Source organism: Microplitis mediator, chromosome 11 (assembly GCF_029852145.1).
Source record: "Microplitis mediator isolate UGA2020A chromosome 11, iyMicMedi2.1, whole genome shotgun sequence".
Taxonomy (NCBI): Eukaryota; Metazoa; Arthropoda; class Insecta; order Hymenoptera; family Braconidae; genus Microplitis; species Microplitis mediator.
The window spans coordinates 13,909,664-13,927,407 of record NC_079979.1 but is presented as its reverse complement, the minus strand read 5'-3'; the positions used below and the strand labels follow the sequence as shown (position 1 = coordinate 13,927,407).

Sequence of the window (17,744 nt, the reverse complement as noted above, 5' to 3'; positions counted from 1 at the left end):
TACAAACAGGTATACCTACATAATATTTTTTATATATATCCTATACGTGCCACGTCATTTCCGCTCGCCAAGTATTTCCGGCTGTTATTTTAGTACTTTGCTGTACTAACCGCGAAACCCCCTCATCTTTCATTATTACTTATATATATTTATTTTTTATCTTCATATATTAAAATAACCAACCCTCTATATTTCATTTTAAAAAATAGCCAAAATATTATTTAATAATAAATTTAAACCTCTTCTAAATAAGGAAGTTTACATAAAAAATTAAATCTCTAAGTTAACGGTTCGAATCTCCACCAAAGTATTAAACATTTTTTTTTAAATTCCCGCTAAGAAAATAGAAGATTATCTAAAAATTCGGGAAATTATTGTTTTCACTCCGATTTTGGGAGGTCTATTTTTTATCAGATATCGAGATTTTGAGACCCTAGGAAACTATTCTGACTAATAGTTTCAGAATGATATCCGAGTGTATGTATGTATGTGTGGGTGTGTACGTGTGTGTGTATGTGAACTCTATAACTTTTTAACTAATAAACCGCTTTGAACGCTTGTGGCAATGGAACGAACTTGTTAGCCATCAACTTTCCTGTAAATTTTATATCAGTCGATCGGATAGATTCTGTGATATAAGAGACCCAGTACCCGATCACTTATGTATTTGTACATTTATATTTACTAAATTTTCCTAAATATAGATGTACAAATACATGGTGATCGGGTACTATAGTACTAAAAACTAACATATCTTGTTACAAAAAATATCTCCTATATTAAGGGGTAACGGTAACCGATTTTCAATTCAATTTAATTTACCGACAAACACTAGAAACCTAAAATAGAGAGTCTTTAGCGTTTTTTCGTATTTTCAAAAATTCTAATTCGTCTCCGAGAAAAATTGTTTTAAAATTCTTATTTACTCAACGAGTGCAACAAAGATAGTTCCGTTTATTTTTCTGAGTGTGAGAAAGAGGTCCGGTAGCGTATCCCCTTAAGAAATTAAAACTCTTTAAACAAGTAAAAATTTTTCGATTTAAGCTTGAGAATATGTTGACTTGAAAAAAAATATTTTGATTCAAGATAAAAAATTTAAGATAATTTTTTACTGCAAGTAAAATTTTGATTTTCCGCATTGATCAAAAAAATTATCTAAAATCAAGAATATTTTTCTTGACTTAAGTGTTTAAGTTTTCATAATGTACAAATAAAATACCTTGTGAGTTAAAGAAAAACCCTTTATAGCAAAATAATCAGACGAGATGTTTGAATTGAAGCAGTTTTACAATTTTCATATTATAAAATAATTCCAGCTATTAATATTAATCTTACATATATTTTTAAATCATCTGCTGTTTTTGAGAATTATAAATACACAGAAAAAACAGTTAATTTGAATCAAGAAATTTTTTTTGATCGATTCAGGAAATCAAAATTTTCTTGCCCTAAATAAATAATTATCTTGAAATTTTTATTTTTAAGTAAAATTTTTTTTTCTCAAATTAACATATTCTTATGCTTGAAGCGAAAAATTTTTACTTGTTACAGAAGTTTTTATTTCTTAATATTAGATATTTTTTTGAAACAAGATGTATTAGTTTTTTGTAGCAATCTGCACTTTTTTGTTTGAAAAAAATAAAATTTCTCAGAATGAGTACTATTATTTAACGCAAGAATTTTTTATGCTCCAACCAAAACAGAAAAGTTGTTTAAACTAAGGGATAAAGTTCTTGGGAGAAAAGATATACATGGAGCAGAGAGAAGTCACCAGAGCAAGGCAAAAGGAGCGGGAGTAGTTCGGTGCTCGCCACTAGATCGCGCCCACCTTTTGTAGTGTCCCTGGTAAGAAACTTATTTCAGAACTATTATATTCCGAGCTTGAGAACGATACTGACAAGTATAGTTTTTACTAAATTACATCATGAAATTAATGTTTAACATTAATGTGTCCTAAAATAATTTTTGAAATAATAGAAAAACATTAAGAACATTTAAGGTAACGATTTTTTAGTTCAGAGAACCGATTTTTTCTCTCAGTGTGATTGATGCTGTTTCAACTTGACATCTATTTTCTAGTAATATTATCTTTCCTTCCAACTCATAAATTTCTTGGTTATAAGTATCAAGAGTAGGTACTAAATTTGTATTAGCCGGTAGTTTGAGATTAATTCCGATTTTTCGTAACAGGGGTCTATAGATTTTCCAATCTTTCCTTTACAGTACGAACTTTAGCCATTTAATTATTCTTTTTTGCTCGATGTTCATTTATTTTTTTAACTTCGTCTGAGTTAAATTTGCTGCTGTCAGTGCGGTGTTTATAACGGCTTGGATATTTTGTGCATTAATCGTTACTTAAATCGCCTTAAATTGCCTTCAATCTCATCTGTCTTCTTAATAAATATTTGGTAATAAAACTCGTATCGAGAACGTTTGATTGGTTTTTCATTTATATACAAAAATTTATATATATTTTTCCAATGACAGAATTCTTGTGGTGATTTAGTTTTGATAAGCTGAATTTTTTTTTGGAACATTGATCTAGGGCAGCTAATTATGATGGCACACAGAATACTTTTATTGGTAATTGAATCATATTTCTTAAACGACATTATAATTATTTATAAGTACACGTATTAACTTAACTAGTCGTTATGAAATAGATTTTTTGTCATACTTGCTCGAAAATTGAACTTTCTGAGCAAGTATGACAAAAAGATTATTAATCACTAAGTCATCACTTAAAAGTTAACAGTTCGAGTCCCCACAAAAATTTTTTTTTATAACCGACATTAAAAAAAAAGAGTTAATTAATAAATAAAACATTATTTACTTTTAATTAAACAATAATGTTTACGTCAAATTAAATAATAATATTATAAAATAAAAATAAAAAATAATAAATTCCATAACGTCTCGACCCCACGAGCGATAATACCGGACGTTAATGTGTAAATATGCACTAAAATGAATTATTTATTGAAACCGTTTTGTTGTAACATTACTACTGACCTCCTTATACTCACGTCGTTATATATTACTGAATCTATTTTATATTTGTCCTATTTTGCTAACTATCGAATCACTACCTTAACATTTTTCTTATTAATCTATTTTCGATATATTTATCAGAAATTACCCATCGAAATATCACTTAAACGAAAATATCTATACAATATAATTACTATAAGTTATATATACATATATATTTGTCGTGCATTAAACAAAATGAATAATTTATTATTTTATTTATTTATTGTTAATAATTTACAAAATAATGCAACAACTGTCAGCAAGTCGAGCCGAAAAGTGATGAATTAAAATTTCAACAAAGTAACAGAAACCGGTGATCTAATTTGTAATGCAAAACGTCGAGGGCAAGGTCGTCGTATATTTTTATTGATTAAAAACCCCCGGAAATTTTGATTATAATGAGCCGCGGTTATAAAAGTACCTGCCTAGCTTTGATAACTAGCACTGATTGCACAACGTGTGATAAAAGTGCCACTGTGACTTGTTGTTATTTTTGTTTGTTTTATTAGTTATTCAAGTTTTATCTTTTTTTTTTTAATATTTTTTACTTTTTTATTTTATTGGAGACATAATTTCTCTAAGTGATCAAAATGGATGTGGTACCGATTCCGACATCTTCGTCTTATCTCCCATCGGGATTTTTTTACCCGCTTGTTTTTATTGCTGCGACACTGGCGGTGATACATTTTTATATGGAAAATTTGAGGATTGTTAAAATGGGAAATAAATTACCAGGTAAATTTAAATCAATACGGAAATAATACGTGAACTTATATTTTGTTTATTTATTAACTTTAGATAATTGATAATTATTTATGATTGAAATTTAATTAGGACCTGCAAAAGTACCATTTTTCGGTAATGCATTAATAGCAGTAGGAGTTGATCCCAAAGATGTACATATGGAAATACTTAAATATTTGCATTATGGTCGTGTAATTCGAGCTTTTCTTGGTACTAAGCTTGTTATATTTATAATGGACCCACATGACGTTGAAATTATTTTAAGCAGTCATATTCATATTGATAAATCACCTGAGTATAGGTAATATAAAATTTATTTAGTTAAAAAAATATATATATATAACTGGTGAATTAAATTATCGCGCACCTCAAGTACGAAGCATCAAGTGTTTACTCTTACTTAAAATGTTATTTATATTTAGTGATAATCATCAATTTAAAATTAATTAAGAGTCCAAAAATTAGTTCAACTGAAAATCATAGACCCCATTAATTAAATTATTGTACATCTTAATTACAAAGAGTTGTGTCAATTCTCTCTTAAAGATATTACTTATATTCCTTAATATTACTTAGCTAATAAAAATTAAATGTCTGAAAATTAAATCAATCAAATCAATACACACCCCATCGATTAATTAATTTCATACTTCTATCACGAAGTGTTATTTTTATTATCATTTAAAAACATTATTTACGTTCTTCAACATTCATAAATTAACAGAAACTTTAAAATCCTAAAATCAATTAAATTAAAACAATGCGCACCCTATAGACGAACTACTTTCACACTTTAAATACGAAGCGTTAAGTTTCTACTTTCTTTCAAAAAAATAGTCATATTTTTTTATTTTTCATTTAACCAAAAAAAATTTGAAATCCGAAATTGAATTACATTAACATAATACACACCCTATAAAATAACTACGTAATTTCACACTCGAAATACGAAGCGTTCAGTTTCTACTCTTTTTTAAAAATATTATTTATATTTTTTAGTCAAAGTTAACTAACAATTACTTCAAAATAAAAAATTATTTCTATTAACACAGTGCACACCCTATCGATTTTCTAATTTCACACTTTAAATACGAAGCGTTAAATGTCATCTATTCATACTCAAAAATATTCTTTACATCTCTTAATATTCATTAACTGAAAAAAAAAAAAAAAAAAAAAAACATAATAATAAAATAATTAACTCAATTAAAATTTTACACAACCTATTGATTAAATTATTAAATTAACTCAAAAAAAAAATATTACACACCTCTAGTATACAATGCCAAGTATTTATTAAACATACGTACAAATTAATTTACTGACTCGGTAAAAATTGGACTTAAATTGACCGATAATTTATAAATGAATGAGAAAAATTTTTTAAAAATTAGATTTTTCAAACCATGGCTCGGCGAAGGATTACTTATAAGCAATGGGGAAAAATGGAAAACCCACCGTAAAATAATAGCACCTACATTTCATCTTAATGTACTGAAAACGTTTGTCCCATTGTTTTATGAAAATAGTATTGATTTAGTCAAAAGACTTAAATCAGAAGTAGGAAAAGAGTTTGATGTCCACGATTATTTGTCTGCTGTAACTGTTGATATTTTAATAAATACCGCAATGGGAGTACGCGGCCGTAAAAGAGGAAGTACAGGATTCGACTATGCAATGGCTGTTATGGAGTAATTTATTTGTTCATTAATTTATTTGATAAATTTATAATTTAATTAAAAAGTTAAATAATAAATTACATTTTTTAGTTTGTGTAATATTGTGCATCAGAGACAGTACAATATAATGCTGCGTATTGATCAATTATTCAAATTTTCTAAATACGCTAGTAAGCAAGAAGAACTTCTGAACACAATTCATTCATTAACCGGTGGTGTAATTAAAACAAAAAAGCAAGAGTATGAAGAAAAAGGTGAATTGGCTTATCCAGAAGAGTATCGCACTCAGAAGAATACTAGTAATTCAAAAGACGAAATTGAAAAATTAAAGGAATCTACAATGCGTTATGCGCGTGATGATCTCGATGAAATTGATGAAAATGACGTTGGTGAGTTATAAATAGTTTATTGCATGTTAAGGTATGGAACAAGACGATTTCAGGCGAAGGTGAAGTTGACTGCCCGAGCCGAAGGTTAGGGCTGACATCAACCGAAGTCTGAAATCGTGTTTCATTTTGTGTCACACAATATATTTTTCATGATTACCCGCATTGGAACTTAAAGTTTCAGTGTCATCAGTTAGTCAGAAACCAATTTAAGACCAATGGTGTCATCAACTATTAGCGTAAGCGTAAATTGTCATTTATAATTTATAGTTAAGCAGAAACTATAAATAGTATTTATTATTTACACTCGTTTTTAAAAAACTCAATCACAAAGTCAGAACTGTCACACTGATAGAAGGATTTCTTAGCATTTAAGAAATGATTTCTTAATATTTAAAAATTCATTTCTTAAGACATGATTTCTTAAATAGTATGAAATATTTTTTAAATACAAAAAAATGATGCTCAAGAAATGATTTCTTAAATACTAAGAAGCCTTTTTAAATGCTAAGAAATCCTTCTATCAGTGCATTTACATAAATAAAATGAATGGTCTGAAATTACTATTTCACAAACGACAAGTATCAGATTTGAAAGTGCGAATGCCTTTAGTCAGCGGGCAGAAACATTATTTATTTTTCCCCAAAGGACGAAACGCGCATAATTATGTCCACTGGCTGAAGGACTTTGCAATTTATGCGTTTATTAATATTCATTCGCGGCATTGGACTGAAATTAGCTTCTTTCGATTGACTGTAAAGACACTGAAACTCGAAGTTTCGATTTTGGTATCATGAATAGTGTATTACACACCAAGGGAGGAAAATATGACATTTCAACCCGCGTGTATTGTGGTCCCAGTGAGAGAATAGACCTCGGAAATTACCCCCACTACCAAACATTTATGAACTGCGCATGCGTGTAGAAATGGGAGAACATTTAACACATAAAACATCCAGAGTGGGAGTAAAAACCGACGACACCCGAAGTTCAATCTCTTGTTGGGATGACAATATAATTGTTTACCCGAGCCGAAGGCGTGAGTAGCAAACACGCGTAATGGGACGTTGTACCTTCCCCGTGGTGTGTATACTATTTTTCACTAGATCTGCACCTAAAAGTTTAAATTTCTGCCTCTGTTTGTGGGAAGAATGGCGCATGCGTTAAATTTCATCATTCGTTTTCTCGTAAGAGAACACTACGGCTTTCTTCCTGCTAAATAGGGCAGAAATTAACTTTTGATGCAGATCTATAGAAAAAACTATTAAATTAATTAATTTAATAATTAATTAAACGATTTATGAATTTATTCATTACTTAAATTGTAGGAGAAAAAAGAAGGTTAGCATTTTTAGACCTTCTTCTTGAACTGAATCGCAATGGCTCAACACTAACTGAAGAAGAAGTGCGCGAAGAAGTTGACACAATTATGTTTGAGGTGTTAATTTTAAATAATTTATACAAGAATAAATATTTATGAATTCATAAATAGCTGCTATATTATCAAGGTTCTAATAAATAATAAATTATTCCAGGGTCACGATACCACTGCCGCTGGTTCTAGTTTTACGCTTTGTGTGTTAGGAGTTCACAAAGACATTCAAGTTATTAAATTTATTTTTAATTATTAACAACTTTAATCCTTCATTGCGTAAAATAATCCGATGAAAAATTTGATGTTTTTGCAGGAGAGAGTTTATGAGGAATTAAATGGTATTTTCAAAGGCTCTGATCGTCCCTGCACATTCCAAGATACTTTGGAGATGAAATATCTTGAACGCGTTATTATGGAATCGCTTCGTATGTTCCCACCAGTACCAGCTATTGCTAGACAATTAAATGAAGACGTTAAAATTGGTAATTAACTCGTACATATAAAAATTATTTACGATAAGTTTATATATAACAGAATTTAATAATAAAATTGGTTGTATTAATAAAAGCAACCGGTGGGTATGTATTACCACGTGGAAGTACGGTAATTATAACTCCATACCAAATTCATCGTCTGGAGGAATATTATCCGAATCCAGAAGTCTTTGATCCTGATCGATTTTTACCAGAGTACACCCAAAACCGCCATTATTATGCTTATGTTCCATTTAGTGCTGGTCCAAGGTAATTTTGTTAATATTTTTTTATTCATATCTTAATAACTAAAATAATTTTTTTTTTAAATATTATAATTAATAATTAAAAAAACCCAATACCGCAACGATCAAGGGTATATGACAATTTTTATCGTTTTAAAAATATTCAAATTGATTATAAATCAAAATAATTTATTACATCATATAGAATAGACATTTACTTACATTGAAAAAAAAATCGGTAGCAGCTACTGATTATTTCGGTACCATTTACCTAATTTTCGGTAACAGCTACCGATTTTTTTTCGGTAGCTGGTACCGATTCCAATCAGTAACGGCTACCGAAATAATCGGTAGCTGTTACCGAATAATCGGTAGCCGTTAACGAAATAATCGGAAGCTGTTATCGAAAATTAATCAGTAGCAGCTACCGAAATTATTGGTAGCGGTTACCGAAAAATCATCGGTGGTAGCTACCAATTGCCCATTGGTAGCTGCTACCAATTAATTTTTTCAGTGTATTCAAAAATAATCAAATTATTTAATTTTTCTTAAATTTAATATAAAAAAAAAATTTTTTTCTGACACCCAAAAAACCCAATACCGGAACGCTAAAATAGCTTTGTCCTAATACCGGAATTCGGTTGTCCTAAGACCGGAACAGTAAATAAAATGAGTTATTTTTTGCACTGACGTGCGTTTATTCATAGTGAAAATATTAGAAATTATTAAAGAATATCAATGTAAAATGCATTTAAAATTTTTAAATGGTTAAGTATTCAATACAAAATAAATATTTTGAACTGATGTACCGTTTTTGGTCACTTTAGGGCCAGTTTTGGACATTTAAAAAACTCAAATAAAATAATCTGTAAAAGACCCAATAACATAATCAATTTTTTAAATATGTCTAAAGATACTCCTATCCCACTATTAAAATGAAAGTTTTATTTTCTACTTTTTCATTAATTAAAATAAAGGATTAAATGTTCAAAAATGGAGCAGTGGCCACAAGTGGTACCTCTACCCTATTTAAAAGCTGATGAGACTTTTCTCGATTTGAATCGAGTAATTCGAAAAGTTATAAATAATTCAAAAACTTTTAAATAATTCTAAAATTTACGAATAACTGAAAAAGTTACAAATAATTTGAAAAGTTACGAATAATTCGGAAAATTCGAATCGAATAGATACATTCAATTCGATTCGATTCGATTCGAACCCGATCGCACACTCCTGAAAAATATTTAAAAAATTATTTCATTAATTATTAATTGAAAACATACTTTAACAATTTTTTTTTATTAATAAATAATTACAAAAATCTTTTATAAAAATTATTGACAACTTTTTTTCTTTATAGATCATGCGTTGGAAGAAAATACGCCATGTTAAAATTAAAAGTTTTAATATCAACAATTCTCCGAAATTATCGTATCCACTCAAACGTAAAAGAACAAGATTTTAAACTCCAACTAGATATTATTTTGAAACGAACAGACGGTTTCAAAATTGAAATTGAGCCGAGAAATTAACTTACTGCCTAATGATATTTTATTACACTTGCCATACTCTCATCTACTTCACTATCAATTGCAAAAAAAAAATCCATGTACTACCCATAAGATATTTTTAAAATGAAATAAAAAACAAGAGACGATATATTAAAAAAATATTTATTTTATTTTTTTTCTACATCTAATTAAGCTATCGCATTATTGCTATTATCATTATTATTATTTTTTCTCTTCGTTCGATAATCGACCAAAAATTCAAACGCCCAAGGTACGATGAACGCGCAATTTAAAGCTATTAAAACAAGTTGACCCACCTCAAAACTGTCCGTTACATCTTTAATTATACCTATGAGTTGCAAAAAGAAATTTTATTAGTTTATAGAATAAATAATTAATTCATTTTAATAAAATAAAGATCTTTGTTTTATAAATTTAATTTTTATTACCAACTAATGGTCCAATTATAACCATAACGAGTCCATTAACTAGAGTAAATATTCCGTAACAGGCTGCGTACATTTCAACAGGATAATTTTCTACGACAACTAGTGGTTGTGGTACCATTAAAAACGTTCTTACAATTCCTATTCCCGCTGTGCATACATATATTCCCATTAATGTGTCACCAAAATAAAAGAATGCTGAAAATAAATACATAAATAAATAACAACTTAAAGTAATTAATCAATTTAAGGGGGACCACTAGTGTGAAATTTTGAAAAAATCACTTTTTTTTGCACATTTCGATAGTCTATACCTTTAAAAATGACCATTTCTAATGCATATCTCAAATGGTTTTTTTGAGTTACAGCCATCTGAAGAGCTACCGCTTATCGGTTCTCGAAAATACATTTTTCAAATTTGCTGCAGTTCAGAAGACAAATCATCCGATCGATTTGATTCGAATTGCAGCTCCTTCTTTATATATTTCTACGTACCATGAACCTCCAGTTTTCCAATCGAATCAAAAATGTAATTTTGGCCCGCCAAAAATCATCAAATTTTCGCGCAAAATTAAAAACTTTTTTTAAAAACTCTGCCATTTTGTTAAATTTCAATTTTTTTTTTTAACCCGAGGGTCATGGTACGGGAAATACCTTCTAGTTTAATAAACTTTTTGTTTTTTTTTATTCTTAAAACATTTAAACATTCCATGCAGTAGTTTCCTTAAAAAAAATTCCCAAAAATCATTTTTTTTTTCAGGCGGTCACACTAGCGGTCCCCCTTAACCAATAGATTAATTTAATACCTAATTTAGCAAATCCCATGACTACCATTGCAAAGAAAAATACTATTTTAGCTCGACAATCAACAATTAAAGTAAATATCAAATACAATATTCGTGATGCCAATTCTGCGGCCGCTGCAACTGTTACTGTTACTGCAGCTTGGGAGTTTGAATATCCTGAGTGCATCATCGCCAGAGGAACGAGAGATACGAATGTAAAGTCGCTTACAAATACGAATGAAATTCCCAAACTCATTATTACGAATGTACGGTCTTTTAGAAGCGAGAGTTCAAATAAATCTGATAATTGTTGGCTACAATTTAACAAATCATATCGATTTTTATAAAATCACTTGTTACACTTAAAAATTTTATGTCACACAAAAAAGTGTATGAACAATTTTATATAAAATTTTGGAACCACAAAAAAAGTTCTAAGATATTAAACCATGAAAATAATAATTTCCAAGTTATAGGCAGAGATATTATTCTAATTTTTTACAAAATAAAATATTTTGTTACAGTCGGACCTCGTTATAAGACTAGTTCGTGGCTGAAGGGAAAAAAATTCTTAGAATTCAGGTTGCCTCAATATTGTGCATTACAGTGTTTGCGCCCTAGTCTCGCTATAAGACTATCGACGTTTTGTGTTTTATTCATGTATTCGGTTCAACTCTGCTCTATTATACAGTGAATCTATTTTGTGTATAATTATAAATAAACAGAATTTTGCCGTTCTTTTCCCTTAATTAATTATGTGAAACCACGATATTTTAAGTATTCGTTATGAAAATAAATTACTTGAGGGGTTTTCCCCGTGTAAGGGTCTGTTTTATAAGCGTTTTTTGAGATTTTTATTTTTTGACGACCAATGAAAAGATAGAACTTTGAGTTTTTTTATCATTTATTTATTAATATTTCAAGAGTATGTAAAACAAATTTCCAATAAAAATCTTCATTACAATGTAAGTTGTAATCATTTACAAATATTAAAAATTGGATTTTTAGCAGACTTCTGAAAAAAAAGTTTCAAATTTCGTAATTTTTTTTTTATTTTTGCGTTACGAAAAAAAATAGAAATTCTATTTCACTCGATGCATTTGAGCTTACAGATTAAAACTCCGTTTTTTTTTTTTTTTTTTTTTTTTTTGTTCAGATAAGCCGATGAGCTCGAATCGTGGAGGAATCGAGCGCACTGTTTTTTCGAGGTGGGTGTCTTCAGAGTGGTACAACTTCCGTTGTAATGAAGATTTTTATTTGAAATTTGTTTTACATACTCTTGAAATATTAATAAATAATGATAAAAAACTCAAAGTTCTATCTTTTCATCGGTTGTCAAAAAAAAAATTCCCAAAAAACGCTTATAAAACAGACCCTCATACGGGAGAACCCCCTTAATTTACAATCCATATGTATGGACATTTTATCTTGATTTTAGTCGTCCGGTTCGTTAGTCTTATAGCGAGGTTTCGGCGCAAAATTTTCATTGAATCGTTGGTGGGGGAATCGTTCCGAGCGAGTTTTAACAAATTGAGGGGAAGGGTCTTATAACGCGTAGTCTTTTAACGAGGTCCGACTGTATTTCATTATATTCAATAGCTTTATAACTTATAAAATATTAAATTTACATCAGATATTATTCTCAGGAACTTTTTTTTAAGGCATAAAATTTCCTATAAAAAAAGTATAATATGTAAAATCTCTAATTTAAATATTTAATAAGTTGGTTAAAAGTAATACGTACAAAATACCAGGATCTTGTTTTTCACTTATAATTGATTTTCTTTTGATAATAAAATTTTTTTTTTCATTATGATTATTACTATTATTATTGATACTTAATTCTTTCAACTCATCAAGTGAAGCTTTGGTAGTGAAATCACGACGATGTTGTGCTTCAATTAAAGCTCCAGTGATGCTGCCAATGCTGGAAGCTGGCATTATTGATAAACTATTTGTTAATTTAACTTTCATTGAATGCGATCTAGACCTCGGACGCATTTCGTTTCCTAAATCTGAATTAACAACTTCTATTGCCTAAAATTAAAATTATTTACTTGGATTTATAAATTTTTTATAGTAAAATATAAAATAATTTCTTGAGAGTTAATACTTTGGAATTTAAAATAAGTAAAGGTTCCTGACACTGAGGATCATCTTTAATATTACGCAAGCTACTCCAGCGAGTAGGTTCCATAAAATCTTGAGTTCCGTGTATCGTGGATCGCCGACAATCCGAACCAATCATTTTTACTTTTGTTAAATTCGAGTGCTCTGGCTGGGATTTTTTGGCTTTTAATTGACGTCTTTCTTCCAGCACCTCATTTGGATCTCTCAGATGCCACTCGACTGGGTGCATCATCATCATTCCCGCTATTGCATTCAGACTAAGTGCACCAATCATTGCCGACGTCCCTTAATTTTAAACGTTTATTTTAAATAATCAACAAACTATTTTATTTATTAATTCCTGTTATAAATAATTTAAAAAAACCTCGAAATCCATAAATGGCCATCATTTGTTCAATTATCATTGGGTAGACTATACCTCCTAAACCAATAATAACTTGAGCTGCACTCATTACCTTAAAAAACAAAAAATATGGCAGAAGAGTCAATAAACGTGAAAAAATAAAGTATGCATTAACTTTAGGAGAGTGAAAGATGATAAAATATTAATTGTAAAACAATTCCAACGTTTTGTTACACCATTACAACTTTATGAAGCTCCTACACGGAGAAAAGAATATAGGGGAGTTTACTTAAAAACATGAGTTAAAATTACTTAATTTAAAAGCCTCTTATCATTTTTTGATAAATCCATCTGTTCAAAAGTTATTGGACCTCGAAGTCAAGTTAGAGTAAATTTCGAGATCTTTTTACTTTTTCGGCGAAACTATCGGACTTATCATAAAATGCCATAGAATCTTTTTTGTAGACAATTTTATTTTCTACAAACTATCTCTGATAAATTTTTATTCAATTCTGCATTGTTTTCAAGTTAATTCCATTTCAATGCCAAGCTCTTAAAATCGATCAGAACACTATTTTTTTAGGAGCTTGACATTAAAATGGAAATAACTAGAAAACAATGCAGAATTGGAAAAAAAATTATCAATGATAATTCGTAGGAAATAAAATTGTCTACAAAAAAGACTCTATGGCATTTAATGACAAGTCCGATAGTTTCGCCGGAAAAGTAAAAAGATCTCGAAATTTACTCTAACGACTTTGAGGTCCATTAACTTTTGAACAGATGGATTTATCAAAAAATAATAAGAGACTTTTTTTGTAGAGCGTTAAATTCCCTACAAAAATGTGTGCTAGGCTTATTCGTACAATAAGTCATTGCCGAGGTAAAAAATTCCAAACTAAGAAAAATTTTTTTTCCCATGTTATTTAAATGGGAAATCGAATTTTTCGATGCGCTAAGCCCCTAATTGACTTAGAATTTTTTTTCAAGTGGGAACATTTTTTTTGTTCTATAAATTGTTAGTTTTTCAGGTAGGACAGAAAAAAAAATATCGCCTAAATATGAAACACCCTATTATATTTACAAAAACCCTATGAATGCATTTGTCATTTATGGGAAGTCTTGCTGTCAACATTATTTTTATGCACATGTTTACCTTAAATTCAATCTTGCAAAGCAAGATACGCAGTATACATAAACATTAGACTTTTAAGCATTAAATAAATGAATATCTAAGTAATTACTAAATGTCAAGTTGGTTTTGTATACAGAAGCCTGATCACGTTTTATGATAATGCAAATATTACCGGGGAATCCAATGTATTAGATCATATTTAATATCAAGAACCGTTTCCTTCTTTCTGGACTAATAACCTTCATCTTTCAACGGCTACGGAAAGCTATCCCACGAGCTCCACCGGTTAGAGTAAGTAATGAAAATCGAAAGATACGTGAAATTATTATTATCTATTACAGTATAAATTGTAAAAACGAGCTCTTCAAATTCAAAGTTATGGAATTTGCAATTCCTACAATAATTTTTAAATTTGATGCAGTTATAAAGATATTGAAATTTAACCAAAAAGTTTCACTGCTTTCAATGTAATTTGACGCATCCCTAATGCCAAATAGGCATATGCTGTTTATAGATCTACCATAAAACTAAAAAGGCATATAAATTTTTTTATTTTGCTCAATCGCTTAGAAATGATTTGAAATGAATATTTTGATAATAAACAAAATTAAAATCAAAAAGGCCTATAAATATACATAAGCCTTTTTGCTTTTAGGCACAATGATCATTAATGCCAAAAAAACATATAAAAAAAAAGTATATTACCATGAAGTTAAACCCGTGAATTCAAATTTAAATATACTAAGGGAAAAAAATAAAGTCAAAAAAAATTTCGAAATTTTTCAGTGAGTTTTGAGTAGCTGTATTTATGTAAATAATGGTCGTATCGTGAATTTGAAAAAAAAAAAACAAATATTTTGAAGTTCGACGATTCTAATTTTCAGATTTTTCGGTGAAAACTTTTTAGGAGCCACTTATCGCTTCAGAGTGACGAAATTGATCAAAAACAAAATTTTAAATATTATTGCCTAAATGGCCTATAACAGCAAGCATATGCCTTTTTGGCATTAATTTTATTTTTCATTATTTTATTTTAATTGTTTTTCTAGTATACAGCCGTAGTAACGGCTTTTTACACATTTGCCTTTATATTGTAACTGCTTTACTTTATATTTCTGCCTTCATTGTGCGGCTGTGGGCCGACTTGTGCTTATACTGTACTGCATCATTACGGTGATGCCCTACAACCTTCCTTGTGCAATGAAGGTGTAGTGGCGTAGGGAAACCACAGAGAAAACCTAGCCAGTACAGTTTCGGTTTGGGTGAAGCTCCAGTGATCGATAAAATTCCCATTTTACCGATCACTGGATCTTCATCCCGCGCCTAACGGTCAGAGACCTTCGTTCGAACCCAACGCGTGGCTAAACGGTCACCCAGCCAAGTAGTGGCCATGCTCAATGCTACTTAACTTCGGCGATCGCCCGAGCCACGCGTGTGCCGAACGGCTGCCTCAGCCGCTTTATTTTTCATTATTTAGTGAATGCTAAAAAGGCGCATAAATAAAAAATCATTAGAATATTAAATTCAATCATTTTTTGTCAATAAATATTTAATTGAACCAATTCGTTGATTTTGTTGATTTTTTATTCATACGCCTTTTTGGCATTTGCTAAAAAATGAAAAATAAAATTAATGCCAAAAAGGCATATGCTTGCTGTTGTAGGCTATTTTGGAATTAATATTTTTTGTTTTTAATTTTTGTTTTTTGATCAATTTCGTCACTCTGAAGCGATAGGTGAATTAAAAAAAAATTATATGCTTTTTTGGTATTAGGGACGCGTTGAGCTAAATGAAATTTTGAAATACTATCAACTTTTTATTTCAGAAAGGTTCTTTCTTTTCTGGGAAAATCTTCCCGTTTGTCCTGTGCCTCCTTTCTGAGGCCCACACAACTATTAATTATAATTAATTAAATCCAAATATGACACAAAACAAACCATTCCAATTTGATAATTTTCTATTTTGTGATCTTTCATCATAATAAAATTATAAAATAATTTTGAAACTACCTTAGCACGTTTTTTAACAAAATACGCATTGAAGCTAGCGCTGGTTATTGTATTCATCAATCCAGCGCCCATACCCTGTATAAAAAAAATAATAGCCAATTGATACACATGCGTAACAAAAGCCGACAAAATATTTGGAATGGAGAACAAAACAGCCGCAGTAATGCTGATTAATCTTATGGAATATTTCTTCAACAATGCGTTTGTCATCACACCTTAAAAAAGTAATATTTAAAGAATAAATTATCTTAGCTTAGAAAACAAATCAGCTAGATAAGACTTTTAATTGAATGCATCTGCAAGACTAAAAAATTCCGTCTACCTGACAATGAGAAGCTGATCATAAAAACAGAATTAAGTAGCGTCATCGCCGACCCCGACTGTCCAGTAGACTCGAAAAATTGTCCAAAGACTATAGAAAACGAAGCTCCTGCGCAGAATGTTGTCACCTAGATTAATTAACATTTGTTTAATTATTAAATCACACACCCAACTATTTATTATGCGTCTTCATTAATTTTACATAATAAAAAAAAAACCTGCTTACAATTTATTACTTAATTAAACATAATTACAGATTCATTATCAATTTATCAATTGCTCTAGATAGCTATCAAATATTTTTTATTTTATTTGCATGTTTACTTAATAAACACAAGTAAGATTATTTATTAAATTAATTTATCGAAAATGAAAAAAAAAACTTACGAAGACAATAATCATGGCAATGGCAATCATCCATCCCCAGCCGCCATCAGGCGCCAAATCTTCAAGTGTCAATTCTTCAGTATCATCATCGAAATTGTTATTAATATTTTTTTCAAGTAATTTATTACTTTCATTTTCATTGTTCGTATATTTTTTATCACTTATTTTATCACAATCACGCATCATAAACAATAAAAAAATATAATTATTTTTATTTAAATGAAAATTAAATTTTATAAAAATGATAAGGAAGTACAATAAATTTGAGGCGCTCAGATGTAGAGATCGCCTTCGACTGAGGCTTCAATAATCTGAAAATGCGACATTGTGGCTGACAGTAGACAAGTTGTACTATTGTGTTGTTGAGTTTTAAAAATTAAAAATAATGAGATCGCTTATCTTACGATATTTTGGATTTAATTTCATGTGTCTCCTTGTAACTTATGAATTATTGTCGTTATTAAATACTAAATACAGTTATTAAATATTACAAATACGGAAAATGAATCTGTGTAATTTAATCTTTTATAAATATTTATATTAATGATAATTCAATTTTATGTTTTAAAACTATTTTTAATTAAATTAATAAATCTTTTATCTTTTTCATTTTTACTAACGATAAAATTAAATTTTATCTTTCCATTAATGGTATGTTTATTTTAAATAAATAAATCAATGACTTTACTTATTATTTTGTAATTAAAATTTTGTAATTTTTATTATTTCAACTTTTATATTT

At 29.2% G+C, this 17,744-nt stretch overlaps 2 protein-coding genes across 2 annotated transcripts; one reads left to right on the top strand and one right to left on the bottom strand.

The window, feature by feature from the left end:
* Positions 1-3,470: 3,470 nt before the first annotated feature.
* LOC130677940 (cytochrome P450 4g15-like) lies at positions 3,471-9,605 on the top strand. Its single transcript, XM_057484879.1, has 9 exons — positions 3,471-3,768; positions 3,868-4,078; positions 5,172-5,468; positions 5,547-5,845; positions 7,171-7,280; positions 7,378-7,446; positions 7,531-7,699; positions 7,786-7,960; positions 9,296-9,605. The coding sequence occupies exons 1-9, from the start codon at positions 3,624-3,626 to the stop codon at positions 9,465-9,467; spliced, it is 1,647 nt and encodes a 548-aa protein (XP_057340862.1). The 5' UTR covers positions 3,471-3,623; the 3' UTR covers positions 9,468-9,605.
* Positions 9,592-17,465, bottom strand: LOC130677939 (uncharacterized). Its single transcript, XM_057484878.1, has 9 exons — positions 17,003-17,465; positions 16,617-16,743; positions 16,295-16,509; positions 13,172-13,262; positions 12,791-13,092; positions 12,422-12,714; positions 10,699-10,991; positions 9,896-10,090; positions 9,592-9,795 (listed from the first exon to the last, which is right to left on the bottom strand). The coding sequence occupies exons 1-9, from the start codon at positions 17,186-17,188 to the stop codon at positions 9,635-9,637; spliced, it is 1,863 nt and encodes a 620-aa protein (XP_057340861.1). The 5' UTR covers positions 17,189-17,465; the 3' UTR covers positions 9,592-9,634.
* Between the last annotated feature and the right edge of the window lie 279 nt (positions 17,466-17,744).